The sequence below is a fragment of the Pongo pygmaeus genome, chromosome 1, assembly GCF_028885625.2.
Source record: "Pongo pygmaeus isolate AG05252 chromosome 1, NHGRI_mPonPyg2-v2.0_pri, whole genome shotgun sequence".
Lineage (NCBI taxonomy): Eukaryota > Metazoa > Chordata > Mammalia > Primates > Hominidae > Pongo > Pongo pygmaeus.
In genome coordinates this window covers 84,853,788-84,874,244 of record NC_072373.2, presented here as the reverse complement: position 1 = coordinate 84,874,244, position 20,457 = coordinate 84,853,788, and the positions used below count along the sequence as shown (strand labels likewise).

The window sequence follows — 20,457 nt, the reverse complement described above, 5'->3', positions numbered from 1 at the left end:
GTTGTTGTTATTTTATCTGACTAACCCTTTCTCCCCGATGTAAACTCGTTTAACAGACCTTTATTTTTACCTATTCTAAAAAAAAATCTAAATTCTAAAGCTTATAATTTGAGTATTCTAACATTTAAAACACTCACAGGCAAGTTTATCTCAACTTTTTGGAACTTAATGATTACAAATCTGCGATTCCTGGGAATTCGCCTATACAGACTATCCAAATGCATTGAGAGTAAACAGGGACTGAAACCAGTGTGTCTTATGCACCTGGCAAGGTACTCTTGAGAGCATTCTATCAGACAAGAAAAGGGAAAACCCTCTTTCTGCTGTCCCACAAGGATGTGCCATGGTGCTTGGGTCAAAAAAAGTGAAGTACCGGGTTGGAGATTAGCTCTGTGAAACCAGCCTCAAGGTCCACAGAGTAGGGAAGGCTGGGGATGCATCCCTGTGCTGGAGCAGCAAAGGGCCCCAGCCCAGGGTATGGAGAAGCTTAGGGGAACCTTGCCACTTCGAAGGAGATCTGCATCCCTGTCCTAAGCCCTTCCCTTTGGAAGTTATTGTGTCTGGGCTTGGAGACCCAGAGTTCATCAAAGAGAAGGAAGCATTTTCCATTCCTTTTCTCAAACTTTGCAAAAGCACCAGAAAATGCCAGTGCATGGTTTTATCAGCCTCTTGAAGGGAAAACCAGGGCTCAATGGATCTCCCTTACATGTAATATGGAGTAGGCTTACAGCATTCTGGAGAGCCATGAGACACTAGGCAAAGGGGGAAGTAGAGGAAGGTGAACATTTCCATATTTTTTTTCAGAGGAAGAGGCTTCTGGAATCATTACCTGGTCTGCTTTCAGGAAAGCACATACTTTACAAAGATGAGGAGCTTCTTATGTTGTAGCTGGTCTTATAAGAAGAAAATAAACACAATTGGATATAAACTGCCTGCTTCATACACACAGATCCAAACCAATTCTTGGGGAATGTGCTAGAACTAATGTCACACTCCCTTTGGCACATTCCACTTGGCAGAGATTGTGTCTGGAGTCCTTTGTCCCTCCTTCAAGAACCAAAATTCCCTCTGGTCACACCCCAGCAGTTAGATTAGGAAAAGCTAGCTGTGACTCATTGCATCACTGTCAAGCAGCCTAATATGTGGCTTCCCAACCATATGAAAAGGGCACTTTGGTGAGTCAGGAAGATGTCCTTGGAGTGTCTCCACTTCTTGGATTTCCTAACTCTCCTCAGGTGGTGTAGGAATAAGATGTTGAACGGACCAGCAGAAGTCCCAATACTTATGTATATAATGAATTCCCTTTATTGCACCCTTACTTTGTGCCCAACAACCCCCACCATAAACACTTTATATATATTGTCCCATCCAAGCTTCACAAGTTTGTTTTCTCATAGCCATGAAGACTCAGACAATTGCATCCATGGAGACACTAGTTTAAAACTACCCAGTTTTGGCTGGGCACGGTGGCTCATGCCTATAATCCAAGCACTATGTAAGGCTAAGGTGAGTGGATTCCTTGAGCCTAGGAATTCAAGACCACCCTGGGCAACACAGGGAGACCCAGTATCTACAAAAAATTTAAAAATTAACCAGACATGGTGGTACACACCTGTGGTCCCAAGCTATTCAGGAGTATGAGGCAAGAGGATCGCATGAGCCCAAGAGGTTGAGACTGCAGAGAGAAGTGATTGTGCCACTGCACTCTAGCCTGGGTGACAGAGCGAGGCCGTCTCAAAGAAAAGAAAAAGAAAAACTACCCAGTTTTAAACTCTCAGCTTTTCTGTGATTCCCAAATTCACATCTGACCTCCCCCTTAAATCCCAGATCTGTGTGTTCAACTGCCCACCAAACGTCTACAGTCACATGGTCCAAAAAAACCTTCAAACTCAGCATGTCCCACCCGAATTTTATCTAGATCCCTGGTTCTTTTCTGAACATTCTATCTCTTCTTTTAACAACACTGTTCATAACATTTAGAACTCTCAGTCATCCTCAACTTCAACCACTCTTTCTGTATTTCATAGTCATTTAAGTTCTAGAATTTAAGCTCCTTGATGGGCAGGTGCTTTGCCTGTTTTGTTCATCATTGTGGCCACAGCACTTAGAATGATGCCTGACACATTAGTAGGGATTCACTAAGTATTGAAGGCATAAATGAATGAATAAATTCTCCGAAACCCCTCTCTAAGGTTTGCCTTGGTTCAAACCATCATCTCTCACTTGGAACACTGCAATAGTCTCCTGCCCACTTTCCCTGCCTGCAATGTTACCCCAACTCCAATCCATCCTCCCTACTTCTCTTTCGAAAAAACAGACTGAATAACATCACAATCCTGTTTACAAACTTCTGATCTGACTTTCCACAACCATCACAGTATATTCAAATAAGACATACAAACTCCTTCACCTTTTGGCATTAATCTTACTGCTCACTCACACCAGGATCTCAGTGCTCCAGAGCAACACTACAATCCAGCCCTTCCTCTCATGGCTGGATACAACCCTACCCTGCAACTCAGTACAGACTAAGCTGCATTTTCTAACAACATACTCATTTTCATTTCATCGCCTGCAAATTACCTACTCTGCCAAGTCCTAGTTACAGTTTCATACCCATTGTGAAACCTTTTCCAAATAGTCCCAAGTCCTTTGCCCTAATACACATATACACACCCCAAGAGGAATGATTGTGCCAGTCTCTATGATCTCATAGCACTTTATATCTCTACTATAATATTAATGTATATTTTATTTTATTATAATTATTTTGTTATAGGAGTTTCTTATCCCCTGAGGAACCTGGGGGTCTGGAAAAGAGAGGTGGTTTCCATTCCTCTTGTAATCACTAGTATCTAACCCGGAGTCTGACAGATATAGACAGGCTTTCAAAATGTTTGCTGAACTGGCCTCAATTTAATTTAGTTAACATCAATCAGAGAGTAAGGAATAAACAAACAGCCATGGACTTAGTGAGACTAATTCTCTGAGGTCTTCACCGCCAAGGCCAAACTAAAAACTAAAGTAATTACTTGGGTAGATAATTCATGAAAGAAGGAAAACCATTTGCATTTGAATGATCTAGTGAGGATTTTCTGCTTATTGATGTTTCTGGAATTTTTCAGATAATGGCTTCAATTCTTTGATTCTTTCATGGTATAGAGAGTAGGCCAGAAAGTTAATCTAACAATCACTCTCCCATCTGAAACCAGGCAACTTTCAACCAGTCCTGCTGAACAGCAAACATCCATAGAAACCAAGTTTTTTGAATGTCATAATGTGGAGGTCGAAGGGCCTGCAATGTTCAGATTCAGCACTCTAAAGAGCTCCTAAAGAATGCCAGGAGGTGTTCAGCTGCTTTCCTGATATTTAAATCACCTCGCCACCATTTATTTATGCCCTTAGGTTTCTCAAGGTTGGGGCATGAAGGAGAGACAGAGCGTAGGGGGCGATGCAGTCGATGGTATCTGTAGCACAGTACCCAGAAGATCCGGGAGCTAGGACCAAACCAGGCGTCAGCTCAGCCCAAAGGAAATCAGGGTTCAGGTAGCGACGGTGTCTGTGCGTTTCTTCACTAGTGCATGTGCGAGGAGGGCTGGAGGCATGAGCGAAAGAGGGAAGGCACTCTCGGTCTCCAAAAAATCCAGGGGACTCTCCCTTTCAGCACAAGAGCTCACACGTGCGCTCGCGCGGACACACACAAACTCACACACACTCACACTCACACACAAATAAATCCCCAGCACCTGCCTCGGAAAGCCCTCTCTCGCAGGCTGGCCCGAAGGCGCGGCTCCGCCAGCGGAGAGCCGTTGGATTTACCGTGGCATTACTTTTAATTAACTCTGCGGCGCAGCGCGGGGAGCGCAGGGTGGGCCCTAATCCCGGGCCCGCCTGACGTCACCTGGGAACGCGCGGCGGCGCGGGGCGGCGCGGACCCGGGACGACCTCGCCGCGACCCGGCCTCGCCTCCGCCCGCGCGGGGCTTTGCTCCGCGGGAATTAAAGGAAGGAGAAATGTTAGTACACTTTTAATTGGAAACCGAGTTCTTCTTTCAGAGCGGCTTGTTTACTCAGGATTGGGCATTAGAACTCAGGGGAGACTCTAATTGAAGTGACGGCTTTGGAGATTATGGGGAACATATGGCCCTACCGCCGGGCTCTTTATCTGCATTTTCTCATAAAACTGCCGTCCGTGTGTGTTTCTGCGCCTGGCCTCTTGCATTTCTAAGGGGCCTTTGAAGAGAGGGCCGAATGCGCGGGGGGCTTCAGGCACTTTGCGCTCCACCGCGTGTCCCGCGGCCCGGCCCGAGCCGGCCCTGGAAGCTTCGCCCTGGACTAGACTGGCACCGACGCCGCCCCCAGCCTGAGCGCTGAGAGGGAAAACGAGAGCTAGAAAGGAAAGAAATTGGACTGGTGACTGCCTGGCAGGGGTGTAATTCAAACTGTTGTGAGCAGACGGCAGGAGGGAGTTGCCAAGGTAACGGGAGATTCCCACCCGCCGCCCTTTCGCTAAGGCCGGGGAGAGGGAAGCCTCTGCGTGCTGGGTTAGGGCCAAGCCCGCGCACATAGGGTACTGGGAACACGGATGTCTTGGGACAGAATTACATTTCTTTTTCCCTATCATAAATCAATCAAACAAATATCTATCGTACAGGCTTGCAGGCTCCACCACCAGTCACCACACTGTGGGTTCTCTCTCCCCCACCCCTGCCAGATTCTTGCCATATCTAGAGATGCCGGGTCAAATACAGAGCACATCATTAAGTTTGCATTTCCAATAAACAATAATTTTTGTATTGCATGGGACACACTTATACAAAAATATTATTCATTGTTTATTCTTACACATGGATTTGTGTTTGCTGCCTCTCACAACCCTAACTATACCTGCTCATTCTAAGCAAAATACTGCGTTCTCTTTTAACTCCAGAGTCTCTGTGGCTCAGCACCAAGGCTCTGCAACTGAAAGAATGGCTGATTAAGGTGTCTCAACTCCATCCGTCGGAGCTTCACCTTCTCCTGGGGCAACGGCTCTCAAGCCTGCTGCACATTAACTCACTTAGGAAGCTTTAAAAAAAAATCCCAGGCTGCACCCCAAACCATTAAATCCCCGAAGGGCCATTCCACAGGAGTTCAAAGTGTGTTTTTTTTTAATACGTAAGTAGAACAAGTCTTATAGGGTAAATACTTTGAGGGGTAACTCAAGGATATAATATTGTTTATCCATTTATTTAGTTATTGATGGTTTCCTTCTACAAGAATGTAGGCTGTGTGAGAGCAGAGGTATCATTCCAGCACCTGCAATAGGACTGCTACATACTCTGTACTCAAAAGTATTTGCTCGCTAGTCAAACTTCATACACTTCTATGTGTTCCACACCCCAAACCTAATCTTTGCCCATGTAAATGCTCAGCAAATTCCTATGGATGGAACAGATGCTGAGTTAGTTCAGTCACTGCTTTCCCACCCTCACTGATTCCTAAGAAGGAATGCTTGTACATTCTCTATCTTTGTTTATTTATTTGAGATGGAGTCTCGCTCTGTCGCCCAGGCTGGAGTGCAGTGGCACGAACTCAGCTCACTGCAACCTCTGCCTCCTGGGTTCAAGCGATTCTCCCGCTTCAGCCTCCCAAGTAGCTGGGACTACAGGTGCCCACCACCACATCCGGCTAATTTTTTTGTATTTTTTAGTAGAGACGGGGTTTCACCCAGGATGGTCTCGATCTCCTGACCTCGTGATCCGCCCGCCTCAGCCTCCCAAGGACACTCCATCTTGAACACCATCTGGATCCACTGATCCCACCTAGCACACCCATACACACACAATATGCAAATCCCTGATCAGAATCAGAAAAACAAAAACAAAACAAAACAAAAAAACCCAAGCATGCCTCCAGGTTCCAGCGTGCAAACCTGGAATTGGAACACTAAGAATCCAGATGGTTCTAAAATTACCCAGTTTTCAATATAATTTTACAGCACCAAATAGCAGAGTACCTAGTTTGCCACCAATTCTTAGTAAACTGGACTTTGAGGGTTTTCCTTGGTCACAGAAACCAGGGCACAGGGAAATATTGAAGGTGATTCTTCCATTTGCTCAGTAAACTGTCTAAAGCATCTTCAGATCCATCTTGAAACCTCTTGATGGAAATCTAAAGTTGGTAGGCTTGGCTGGAATGTCAGTGCAAGAAAACCAATGTCTTCCCTGCACCTCCTCCCCAATCCTTATTACGCAATAGAAAGTGAGTCCCTGGTCATTTAGCTCAGATATGAAAGACTAAAGTTATGGGTTGGCTCTGCATGTCCAGAGAATGCACTCCTAAAATTTACTAGTCATACTGCCCCATCATTGTACCCAAAGAGGACCCAATGTAAAGGTGGATAGACAGAAGCACATTGTCATCATTGCCACTGGAAAAACAAAATTGAGTTCATTTCTCTGAAGAGTACAATAGTAAAAGATGGTAGGACATTACAGGTCAGCTTGTAGAAGAAGCACGTTAGAAGAAGTTTTGATATGTACCAATTTACTTCACTGTCGTGCTTTTATTCATTGATTGATGGGGGCTGTGGTTTGCACAGCTGATACCTTTCATCTGGACAAAAAGTCAACTGATTTTTCCTGCTACTATCAAATAAGCCACAGGAGCAGAAGAACCAGAAGTTTGTTGAATACTTATAAACATAAAACAAAAAACCAGTAATAGTACCTAACGTGCACTTTTAAAGTGCTTCCTCATTCACATAGCACATTGTCTTTAGATCCTTCAAAGCCTCCTATTGCCTTAGAAGAGGCACCCATGAGAAGTATAGTGATAGTGATTAATGATTAGGGAGGAACTGGAGTTTAAAAAACAAGGTGAACTTGTGACTGATTTTGAAAGGGTGTGTAAACTCAGTTCAAATCACCTTGTTTTCATCGCTTTAATTATATATGAAAAGATCCTTCAGCTGGGGTCTCTCAGGTAGTAAGTCCTACTGAGTACCTGGAGCACTGCCATGTCAGTGAAACATGAGAACAAAACATAAGGTTCATTTTCATATACATGTACATTTTAAATGACCAGGCAACACAGCATAGTGTTTAATGATGCAGGTGCTAGAGCTAGACTGGATGTGAATTCTGGTTCTTTCCATTGTTAGCTGTAGGACTGTAAGCAAATTACTAACTTTTCCATGTTCATCTTCCTCCTCTGTAGAACGGAAATAATAACATTGCTTTCCTCATCAACTTGGTGTGCAGAATAATTCATGTAAAATTAGTTAATTCATGTAAAATGCATAATTTAAAGTAATGCTTTGTGCAGAGTAAGAGCTCAATAATTGTTGACATCATTATCATCATCATCATGCAAAAATCACAATGATCAATTGCCCATTTGGCCAATTTTATTTTTTACAGAGGTGGAGCAGGAGAAATGAATGCACACAGATAACACACTATTGCTGATTAAATATGCTATGAAGCAACTGCACTAATATTAACTTATGGTTTTTATTATTCATTTTAATCAAAATTATTGTGTGAACACATTTTCAAAAATAAAGTATGGTCAATGTAAAAAGGACAATGCATTGTCTGAACCTGTATATTGCCTGTAACTTTTTAAGCACTAAAGATAAACTTTACCCAACTCATAATTATAGCAAGGACCGAACCCCTCTGTTTCAGTATCAAGTGTCCTGACTCGGTAATTGGTAGAATTAAGTTCTTATTCTGGCTTATCCCTGACTCAAGTATCCTGTGTCTTTATTTCTCCATCTACTTTATGAAGACAAAACAAATACACTAGAAGACAAAAGTTCAGCACAGAAAAGAAATGCTGAGCCTCAAACTAAGAGCAACAAACAATTCTGGTAGTGAATTTTATGGTAGTGATACTGTGTAAGAGACAAATCTGTTGATTTTGAAAACAATCTGAAAGGCTCAGGCAGTTATAAGTGCTTCTTGCCTATCTTCCAGAAATGCCAGATTGATAAATCAGAAAATGTTCATGAAGACCTTTGTACTAGTCGTGATATAAATATCTGAACTCTTGATGTCTCCTTAATAAGAATAACAACAATAAAAATAGACAACAGTTATTACATGTTTACTGTACTCAGGCCACTGCACCAAGCCTTTGGGCCCAGAGATGATATCATTTGTGCCTTTTGTCTTATTCACAGCACCTGGCACAGTAAGTATCATTAAGATATATTTATTGGCTTGACATTTAAGGAATTTATACCAATTCCAAAACGTGGGAATAAGTTTGCAAGTAATTGTGCTTTGAAGCAGTGTTTTTCAAACTTCTGTTATGAACCATGAGTAGCTTATGAAATTACTACAGTGGGCTAAAAATAGAATTTAAAAATAAATGGAATAGAAAATATCAGCACACAGGGCAATCAGCAAGTCAGTCTAAGTGTTGAAACTTATATACACACATATAAATGTGTATACTAGCTTATGATAAAAAATGTATTTTAAGATTTTCTGAAAAGTGCTACCATAGAGTCTTTTGAAAACATGACTCTAGAGGAAAATATAAAATATGATTTAAATATGTTTCTTCACAAATATGTTTAGCAGAGTACTTTTAAATACCTATTCAAGGTTTTTTTTTTTCTTTTTAAAGTGGCTTACCCTTCTGCTTCTTAAAAAGAAGAATGGCTAGATTGATCTCCAAGCTATGTCCCTTTTCCCATCTGCCAGCTCCTTTCTATCACAAAGCTGGCCCCTGTTCCCCTGACATTAAGATGCTGGCTTTGAGATGTTTTTCTCAATTGTGCTGCTCAGCATTCACTATTCCTCTGCCTTTCTTTTTCTGCAACTAAAACATAGCATTTAGCACAGAGTCCAACACAGTGTGGGTGTCTGTAAGAAATATTTGTTGAATTAAAGGTTGGTCAGGTGGCCGCCTGGAAGGACATAAATAGATTATGGCATGTAACAGAGTAATGCTAGCAGGCCTACTTAGGAATAGAGTAACTCTGGCTCAGCTGTACACTGCATTCATTAACTGTCAGGTTCAATGTCCTTTCTGGACTCAAAGACTCCAGTTGCAAGAGAAAAGTCGAGTCCACTCCGAAAGCAACTCATTCAAAGATGGGAGACATACCAACACCCTCAAATCAAGAGGCACGGAGAGCTCCATCCGCAGGATAACTATATGCCAGGAAGTGTAATGTTTAGGAATAAGGAGGCACTTAGGTATTTAAAATAGCTCAAATAATGACCACTGTATGCATCAGTTTTCTGGTCTATTAAAGAAAGGTAGCTACGTTTGATAAATCCTTCCCATTCTTGCTTGAAATTTCTATTAAATCTCAGAAGTAACTTCAAGACTGTTTTTGCCCCAGTCTTCTGCATTGACTTTCCAGGATGCAACACTAGCTAGCTAGGATGTTCAAAAACCAGAGAGTGCCTCTGAGACACACAGGCCCCATGGTATGAATCAGCTCATCTTTACTTTATGCACCCTAGCCACCTAAAATGACAGGCCCTATCTGTACCACCATGAGGTGCCCCAGGTATGCTATCCATAAGTGCCTAAAACCAAAGAGCAAAGACAGAAGAGGAGATACTTGCAAAATGACGGATCTTTGGTAAAATAAGCTTATGACCCATGAGCCACCCATAAATACACTGGCTCCCACACTAGGAGATAATAATGGTAACTGTCATTTATTGGACATTGATCAAGTTTCAAGCCCTTGATTTTCATTACCTCTTTTAGTTCTATAGCAACCCACAAAGGCTGTATTGTAACCCCCTATTTACCGATTAGGAAATAGAGTCCTGGAGAGGAGAAGTGGCTAGCTCAAAGTCACACTGCTTGTGAGTGTAGGGAAAGCATCAAAGACCTGTCTAGCTTTAGATCCCATGCACTACAATATGGAGGATGAGACTTCCTCATAACTCCTGCTGACCTTTTCTATCTTTCATTGTAAAATTCAGGACCATGAACTGACAAGGATAATCCCAGAGAAGAGTTAGGCATTTTCTAGAATTTGTGAGTTAACTGCTGCTTCTCTAGTCTAATTTATTGGAGAACAAGAAGATTTCCAAGACAGGGTAGATGAAATACCTTTGTAATGAATTGAAAAAAAAAAAAAAAACAGTTCCAAGGTTGTAGAAGGAAATTAAGACAAATGTCTAAATACCAGCAGTGGAGAGCATGACCCAGAAGAGGAGAAAGAGACGTATTACACAATGAGAGTGGCAAGCGAGGCATTTGGATCTTCCAAATGAAAACATCCTATATCTCACAGAAAATTAGGAAGAAGAAGGATTCACAGACTCCAGCAGATGTGAGGAATCTTCTTTCTGGCTTCGGTGAGAAGAAAAGTTACACTGGAAGTTGATGCTTCTTTGCCAAGGACATCAGAGGCCAATATGAACAGAACAAAGTGAATTTATTCATACAATAAGCAAACATTTACTGAGTGCGTATTGCATGCCAGGCACCATGTTAGGGCCAGATGAATGCAGAACACAAGGAGTAAAGCAGCATAAGCCTGACAGAGCAGTTCAGACTGCCCAATAAACGGAGGCTATGGAACTGCTGCGTTAATCCAAAACATAAAACATTCTTTGCAGAAAGGGGCCCTCATGACAGGGACTTCACAACCAGGCTTCCTCTGGGAAAATCCCTCTACAAAAGCAGAGCACCTAAAAGAGCCTTGCCTTAGCCAAGGAATAAATCCTAGGCATAATCTAAAATGCAAACTGGTCTTCAGGAAGAAAAAATTTTAAATGATAAATAAAAAAGCAAAAAAAAATAAAAAAGCATTTGGATCCCATGATGAAAGACACTAAAAGGAAATAAAGATATTGTTTGAGATAGCAAAAATGAAATTCTGACTCAACATTTTTCAGTGATTCCAAAAATGAAGAAAAAAGGAAGGCAATTTAACGTAAAACTAATTGCATCCCAGCACTTTGGGAAGCTGAGGCGGGCAGATCATGAGGTCAGGAGATCAAGACCATCCTACCTAACATGGTGAAACCCCATCTCTACTAAAAATACAAAAATAAAATTAGCCGGGCTAATTTTTTCTCAGGTGACTTCTGATTTTAAAAGAAGATGTAAAGACAAAATTTAGGTGGGTGCCTGTAGTCCCAGCTACTTAGGAGGCTGAGGCAGGAGAATGGCGTGAACCCGGCAGGTGGAGCTTGCAGTGAGCCGAGATTGTGCCACTGCACTCCAGACTGGACAACAGAGTGAAACTCCATTTCAAAAAACAACTAATTTCAGCATGATGTACTGGATTCAATTCTGGAATGGATAAAGTCATTAATGAAAAAATTTCATGAAATGGGATAATGTCTATCATTTAGTTGAGTGTTATACCAGTGTTAATTTCTTAGTTTTGATAAGTGTACCATGGTTATGTAAAATGTTAGCATTACAGGAAGCTGAATGAAGGGTATATGGAAACTTCTGTCCTATTTTGCAACTGTTTTGTAAATTTAAAAAATGTTTTTATTTTTAAAAGTTTTTAAAAACTGCTTCACAGGACACTCTCAGGTGACTTCTGATTTTAAAAGAAAATGTAAAGATAAGAGGGGTAGATAAGTAAGAAACGCAACATGGACCAGCCAGAAGCCATGGTTACCCACAGCCAGGCCCCAAGCCCCTGCCTCCACCCTCAGGTCAAAAAAGCTAATGAAATCATGGGCTATATCAACAGAACATAATATCTATGACAGGCAGTAATAACACTGTGCTGGTTCAAACCACATAAGGAAAACTGTATCCCCTTCTTGGTTGTACCTTTGAAAAAGATCGTAGTATTTTCATAGATAGAAAACAGAAAGTCTGTAATGAGGGCTAGTTAGAATAATGAGGAGGAACTAGAATGGAAAAGACAAAACTTAGAAAATATCTTACATCTTAGGGAGCATTTCTGTCTTGAACTTGAAGGGTTGCCCCATGTAGAGGAAACACTTACTTTGTGAGTTCCCAAAAGTACAGCCAAGACCACAGTTTGAGTTTACATACGGAGACCGATGTTGGAACTCAATGTAACAATTCTGACAATTTACCCCCAGAATTGAAGTCAAGGGCTCCTGTGATATTGTGAAATATATATTTGGTCTTCATCTAGTTTCTTGACAAAAAGCTACTAAAATCCTTGAACACTCCATAGTGATAAGAGTATCTTTTGTTGGCTAATGGTAGCTGGGAGCCCCTAGGTTATTTCAGGATGGGGGCTGGTCACTGGAAAGGCCAAGGCATGATTGGAAGGTTGGGACTTTCAGCCCCAGCCCCTAACCCCTAATCCTTCACCTCTGGGGAGGGGAGAGAGGCTGAAGGTTAAGCTGACCACCAATGGGTAATGATGTAATCAATCATTGCCTATGTAATAAAACTTCCACAAAAACTCAGAAGGACAAAGTTAGGGAACTTCTGGATAGCTGAAATGTGGAGGTTCCTGGAGGGGTGCATCCAGAGAGAGCATGGAAGCTCTGCACCCCTTCCCCCATACCTTGCCCTATGAATTTCTTCTCCTGTCTGTTCATCTGTATCCTTTAAAATATCCTTTGTGGTAAATGAGTAAATGTAAGTAAAGTGTGAGCTGCCCTAGAAAATTTAGTGAACCTGAAGATGAGGTCCTAGGATCCCCAATTTATAGCCAGTGAGTTAGAAATATAGCTGACAACATACTACTTGTGATTGATTGGCTTCTTAAGTGGGGTGGGGTCTGGCAGTCTTGTGGGATCAAGCTCTTAACCTGTGGGATCTGATGTTACCTCTAGGTAGACAGTGTCAGAATTAAATTGAATTAAGGGATACCCAGCTGGTGTCCACTGGAGAATTGCTTGGTATGTGGGGAAAACCCCTACACAGCTGGTGTCAGAAGTGTTATGTGGAGTGGAGAGTAGAGAGGAGAAAAAGCAATTTTTTATTTTTCCCCTCTATCTCTTTAGCTCTCCATGATAGGAAATGCTCAAGTAGAGGCTGGATAAGCATCTGATGGAAACTTGGACTGGATAAACTCCAAAGTATCTACCAATCTCAAGAGCCTGTGATTCTCTGGTGAAGGAGAAGAGCACTTCAAGACACTTCTCTAGAAGTTTGTAAATGTTGGGGGGTCTTTCCTGGAGACCTTGGGCATCCAAGTTGCCCAGTGTCAAAAAAAAAAAAATCATCTGACCCTGGCTACAAATTCCATTCATCTGCTTGGGAGGCTGCTTCAAGGCCATCAGCAAAGCAGGGACCAGGACAAAAAGGCTGGGCCACACCAGAAAAGGGCACACAGCAGTTGCAGATGTCCTGAGTTTGGTATCCCATGTAGCTGTGAACGTGTCATATGCTTTTGTGTAAGATCAGTCAGCATCACAGAACCATAGATTCTTTTTTAAAAAATAATTTCAACTTCTATTTTAGATGCAGGGCATGCATGTGCAGGTTTTTTACATGGGTATACTGCATGATGCTGAGGTATGGGGTACAAGTGATCTGATCACCCAAGTAATGAGCACAGTACCCAAGAGTTAGTTTTTCAACCTTTGCCCCCCTCCCTCCTTCCTCCCTCTAGAATCCTAGATGTAAGCCACCCTAGAGGTCATTGATGCAGTCTTCCACCCACTGCAATTAAAATGTTAAGGGACGAGCAGTTTATTTCCCATAAAGGCAATCCAGTTTGACCCTTTATCAGACACAGTTCTACCCTACGTTGAACCAAAATCTGTCATTTCTTCCCCAGTACATGGGTCGGCAACCTTGGGTGTGACTCTCATATGTTCCTTGGCCTTATTTTTACTTAATATACTGAGTCTCTTTAATTATTTATGATTTAACAAGCTAATTACTCTCCTCAAGATTCTCTCTGGTTCGTCAATGACCTCCTCAAATTCATCATTTAAAATTAGCCCACATATTCTAAATGTGCTCTGACCAGGGCAAAAAAAAAAAAAAATACTCAAACTATAATTACACATTAGGGACACTGTAGTTCTATTAATGCAGCATGTCTTTTTGGCTCCTATTGGCTTTATTGCCAACTATAACCCCATGTGGAATTCCCTCAAAACAGGCACCATTTCATATAATTACAATTGAATTTTGGGAGACAATGGTTAGATTTCATCTTGTTGTCTTTGTGCGGTTCTGCTAGCTTGTCAAAATCTTTTTGAACATTGAGAGTATCCACTGCCACACCAGCCTTCCCTTCCAGGTTTGTGTCATCTGTAAACCAAATAAACCTGCCTTCTGTGTCTTCATCCAAGTCATTGATAAAAAGGTTAAGGATACTAGATCAGTCATTCACTTATCAAACACCTACAATATATATGTAAGGTGCTCAAGACAGAAACCAGAGGATAAACTGTATTTGTACTGAGGCAGATCCTAAAGTTGTTTGCTTTCTGTTAACAATGAGGTGGACTTCATTCCATGAAGATTTAATTCAACTCATTAGGTCACTTACTCTTCTCTTGGCATCATGCTAAGCTTTGTTAAGGAAACAAAGGAACCAAAAGCTGCAATCCTGTTCTCTAGAAGTTTGTCCTCTCAGTAGAGAGGCAAGTTTTGGCACACAAAAAATTTTAATGATACAAGACAGGCAGCATTGATATTTGATGAAATGAGTAGTCCAGATAAGATATTTGATTCTGGTTGAGACTTTAATGTCACTTCATTTAAAACTACAATAATAATTATAGATTTTTAGAGTTGAAAGGGATAACAGAGGTCTTCTAGAACTACCCTCCTCTCCCACCTCATCAATATTACTTTCAACGAATGGGGAGTGCTATCTCTTGAGTAGTTTTACTCTTTGTTAGATCTAATAATTAGAATGACATTCTAGCATTTCCTGGTTAAATCAAAAATTACTTCCCTGTACCTTTCTATCTAAAGTGTAAACACTCAGTAATTTTGTTGAATAATTAAATGAATGAATTCTAATTCTGTTTTCTGTAACTGGAAAAAAATAGGTCTGATCTAATCATTTGAAGGCAACAATTATGTCTTCATTCAGTCTTGACTTCTCTATCCTAAACATACACAATTCCTTCATTTGATATGGTTTTGAGATATCCCCATCCCCACATCATTCTTGTCATTCATATTTTGACTCTGTGCCTGGCATGATACAAGCACTCAAGATATGTCTACTGAATGAATACATGAATGAATAAACTGGAAAGCTCCAACATGTCAATATCAGCCTCAAAGAGAAATTTCCATAACTGAACATATTGCTGCAAATGTGATCAGAAAGTGAACCTGTTGCAGTTCCCTGGCACTGAGCGTTATAATTCTATTAATCTGTAAATGTTACTTAGATCAGATCAGCTTTTTCTATTGCTTTTTTTTTTTTTTTTTTTTTTTTTTTTTTGCAGGGGTAGGGGCGTGAAGCCAATCCACTAATGCCTCTTATTGATTTTCTAGTGAAGTAAAATCTGTAAACCGTTAACACAGGTCCAACTGTATAACTTAGTGATTAAGCCTCCAGACAAGTGTTTACCAGGAAAGGCTAGACCACAGCATTTATTTCCATGTGAGAAAGCATGGTATGTCCCTCTGGGTATACACATCTTTCTATGGTGATGCTGTATTCTGATCACCATAACACCTAAGCCCTTGGGAAATTCGAAATTCTACAGGATTTTGAGGAGGAAGCCTAAGAGGGCGGACACAGCAAGATACCTGGAGGAAAATGACAGGGTAAGTTGACCTTTTTATACCAAGTATATCCATTAGAATGGGCCCAACTACCCCTGTAGAAGATACTCCATATGTTAGTGCCAGTGTTCCTGACAAGGAGAAATTTCCCTCAAATCAAAATAAATCCTGGAAAACCTAAGGCCAATAAGACCAGTAGAAGTTGGGGCTTTCCTGATGCCAGCTTTCTTAAGGCTGCAAGCAAGGTCAGGCAAGAACCAACCTGGAGGTAAAGGGAGCAGAACACGGCCGCTACAAAGATGTTAACACTGACTAGTGGATGTTAAGCACCCACATTTATTGAACACCAGGCTTTTTATATGCATTCTCTCTCATTCTCCAACAATAAACCTATTAGTAGGTATGATCATCACCATTTTATAGCTGTGGAGATTGAGGCTTAGAGAGGTTCCAAAATTTGCCCAAAGTCACAGAGATATAGTGATATAACCTGGCTAAGGCACCCCACCTGTCTGTCTCCAAAGCTTTTGCACTTAAGCACCATGCCATAATGCTTTTTCTTCATGTGTTTATTCACTCTTTAACAAAGAGTTTATCAAGCACCCAGCGTCCCAGCCTGTGCTAGGCCTGGGAATATAGTGGTAAATAAGACACACACTGTCCTTCACAGAGTTTAGCACTCTGAAAAGAATAAGAAACAATCAAACATGTAACTACAATGAAGTAAATATCCCAGTAGGAGAAGTTAAGGGTAAACTTACCCAGCATGAGGGATTAAGAGACCTTCCCCATAAAGTTGCCTTTGCAGGGAAGCTTAAAGGATAAGCTAGCAGGACAAAAGAGAGAGGGAAAGAGGCTGAAAAGGAATAGACTTTTAAGATTTGAGAGTAGGTGAGACACACTGACAGGTGCTAGGGCCTAGTAAGGCTGGAGTGAAGGGTGGGAGTGATCAGAAACTCCCAAAGAGGCCAAAGGGATGGATAGAGTGAGGTTACAGGGGGCTTGGAAATGGACTGGAATTGGCAATGGCAAGTACTAGTAAAGTCACATAGATGTTACCTAATTGGGTCTCACAGATTCCTATGGATAAGATGAATGCTGAGCTGTGGGGACCAACACTCCAAAAAGGCATTCCATGTTTAATGTAGTCAGTGTTAATTTAATGTAATTTCTCTGACCTTGTGAAACCTGCCCTATAAAATTTCTGAACCTCTCCTGTCTCCTCTCTTTCACCAACCCTCAAGGCAGTAAGAGGGAGGGTCGAGCAGGTGGTGAGGAGAAAGAACAAAATCATTCTAGTGCCTTTCTTTATGTGACCTGCCAAGACTTAGATAGATTCCATCTTTCCCACTTGACAAATGAGGAAACAAAAGCTTAGGGCAGTTCGGTGATTGTGGTAGACTGAATTATTGGTTCCAATCCATCATTCTCTTTAATAGTATTATGTATCTATACCTGGGCAAGGGTTTGCGGTGCATGGAGTATATTTCTCCTCCTCTTGACTTTGGATTTGATATTGCCATTTGCTTTGGCCCATGGAATATTAGCAGACATGATGTGTGCAGAAGCTTGAAATGTGCTCTGTGGTTGGGCATGCCTTCTTGCACTTTTACCACTGTCAGAAGATCATGCCCTGCAGCTGCTGCTCCTCAAACCTGGATCCTGGAATGAATGGCACAGAGTATACCTAAACCTTGTCTACAGCCTGGAGCTAAGCTCAGCTGAGATCAGCAGACTCCAGCTAACTGGAAGCCTGAAGCAAAGTCCAGTTAACTCCAGTTAACCCAGACATTTGTGTGTGTGTGTGTGAAGTGTTTATGGTTGTATGCCATGGAATTTGAGGGTAATTTGTTATGCACCATCGTCATGGTAATCGCTGACTGATAAGAGATTACACTGAGGATACAAAGAAAGTTCCTGAAATACACAGAAGTGCCTTGCCATGGAGCTAGGCTGCCCTGGCGGCTGGCCATCTAGGGAAGAAACAATGCAGACAGCCAGCCACCCAATTCCACTCTACCCACCCCACCGCAGCCCCGCCCACCACCTGGCACTCACCTGAGTCTGAGGCTGCTGGGCTCACCAGGCTGAGCAGCTCTCGCTCCTTCTCATAGTCCCCTTTGCAGAGCAGCTGCCCCTCCTTCAGGACAAACTCATCACCCTTCTGAAGCTGTCGCTCGCAGACACAGCAGCAGAAGCAGCTCAGGTGGTATACACTCTTCTGGGCCCGCATAACAAACTCATTGGGAGCGATGGCCTCGAAGCAGCCCCCACATTTAACAGCAAACAGCCTGGCAGCAGGGAGAAAGGAAGTACATGCACCATGAGTAAAATCTGGCTTGGTCCTGGGTCTCCCCTGAAGTCAACAGCAAAAGGAACTTCAAGAACTGGGATATGAATGTTAGAATGGAATGTACTTTAAATCCAGGTTATTTATTCCCTATGTGTCTCCCCTGAAGTCAGCAGCAAAAGGAACTTCAAGAACTACGATATGAATGTTAGAATGAAATGTACTTTAAATCCAGGTTATTTATTCCCTAAGGAGATTGAATTGAAGCATGCAGTTGAGTCATTCAAAGGCTTAAGAAGGGTGTCTGACTGGATAAAGGAAATGTGGTATATATACACCATGGAATACTATGCAGCCATAAAAACGAACAAGATCATGTCCTTTTCAGGCACATGATTGGAGCTGGAAGCTATTTTCCTCAGCAAACTAACGCAGGAACAGAAAACCCATCATCGCATGTTCCTACCTATAAGTGGGAGAGCTGAACAATGAGAACACATGGACACAGGGAGGGGAACAACACACTCTGGGGCCTGTCAGGGGGTGGGGTGGGGGAAGGGAGAGCATTAGGAAAAATAGCTAATGCATACTGGGCTTAATACCTAGGTGATGGGCTGGTAAGTGCAGCAAACCATCATGGCACACGTTTACCTATGTAACAAATCTGCACTTCCTGCACATGTACCCCAGAACTTAAAATAAAATTAAAAATTAAAAAAAAAAGAGGCGTATCCGAGTTAATGCCCAGAATGTATTTGCTGTGGTTCATGACACAGTGCTTTCAAAGGTTGGTCTACAGACTGGCGCCAGGCAGGCTGTTCAGAATCCCTGGGGGAGCTTATTAATTAAATTATTTAAATCAACAATAACAAAAATGTCCAGGCCCACTCCTATCAGCGTATAAAAGAATGTGCCCCAGATTGTGAATTCTTAATAAGATCTTGAGGTGTGTAAGAGCTTAGATGTGTAATCTAGTTTTTGATAAACTGCATCCCAACTTCCCAGCCTGATATTCAATAGATTCAGCCTATCTCTCAAGACTTAACTCTTCTTTCATTTATTTTCAACACAACAGTTAGACTATCTATTATATATGCCAAGCCAAAAGCAGTAAGTGCTAGTGATGTATAGATGAATAAAGGAAAATCCCTCTCAGAATTGAGTTCAGGCTAATGGAAGAAACAGACATATCCAAATAATTAAAGTAGAATAACCTGCAGGGAGTGAGTGGGGGGTGCATTTAGATGTATTCAATACATCTAAATCAAACAAAAGACAGTAAGGAAGGCAGGCTGGCAGGCACAAAGTGGTGGGAGGAGGGACATTCCCAGGGGAGGGAACAGCCTGTGTGAAGGCCTGGAGCCATGAACAGGCATGGATGCTCAGGTTGTAAGGTGCACTCCACCAAGTTAGAGGCAGGTACCTCCAGAAAAGTGACAGATGAGGTTAAGTCATGACCCAATCACACACTAAGGAGCTGGACATCATCTGGCAAGCAATTGGGAGTGTTGAATGGCTTTTTTTTTTTTTTTTTTTTTTTTTTTGAGACAGAGTCTCACTTTGTCGCCCAAGCTGGAGTGCAGTGGCGTGATTTCGGCTCACTGCAATGTCCGCCTCTTGGGTTCAAGCAATTCTCCTGCCTCAGCCTCCTGAGTAGCTGGGATTAAAGGTGCATGTCACTGTGCCCAGCTAATTTTTGTATTTTTAGTAGACATGAGGTTTCACCATGTTGTTCAGGCTGGTCTTGAACTCCTGACCTCAAGTGATCCTCCCACCTCAGCCTCCCAAAGTGCTAGGATTACAGGCATAAGCCACTGCTCCAGGCTTGAATGGTTTTTTAACATGGTAATATCCAAGTTCTGGAAAAGGAACTCTTGGCTGTATGAAAAGTGGAATGGAAATGGAGGTAGCGAGATGAGTGAGCAGCTGAGAAATTATCAGGGTCAGGACTCATACAGTAGAGGTAAGACAGAAAGAAGGGGGCAGAGCCTACAGCTGGGAGATAGGAAAGCATGGGGCATGGCTCCCAGGGTCCTGGTGGTCAGAGCTGGCAGTTAATGATAATGCCAAGACTCCAGTATACAAAATTACTCATTTCCTACCTCTAGGCCTGTTTATGCCATTTCCCCATCCTAGAAAGTCTTCCTTTCCTGTTTAATTTATCTGAACCCAAACCACCCTTCAGGACACAGCAGCTTCCATCTTCTCCTTGAATCCTGCCCTGATCTGTGCCCCCCAGCCTAAAGTGACTGCCCCTCCTTTGAATGATGATACCAGGAACTATCTCTGTGGGTCATTCCACAGTTATCCGGAGATGTCTCAAAACTACAATATGAAAAGTGGTGGGCACTGGAGGCCTGGGTTGTGCTGCCAGCTCTACAGAAAACCATGCAAAATCTTGGGCAGGTTGTTTAGCCCACCCCTTCATATTTCCTTTTTTCTGTCTGTTGTTAAGATGTTAGGCCAGTCTCCTCCATCTACAAAAATTCTACCATCAGTGCTTGCAATTGCTGGCTCAAAATATTATCTTACTCTTGCCTTATTATT

General features: G+C 42.1%; 1 protein-coding gene across 1 annotated transcript in view; it reads right to left on the bottom strand.

Annotated features, from left to right (window-relative positions):
• The window catches only part of LMX1A (LIM homeobox transcription factor 1 alpha), a 155,333-nt gene that overhangs the window by 31,642 nt on the left and 103,234 nt on the right, over positions 1 to 20,457 (bottom strand). Inside the window, exon 3 of the mRNA XM_054451873.1 lies at positions 17,679 to 17,911. Within this exon, the coding sequence (XP_054307848.1) occupies positions 17,679 to 17,911 (233 nt within the window). The remainder of the gene's footprint in view (positions 1 to 17,678; positions 17,912 to 20,457) is intronic.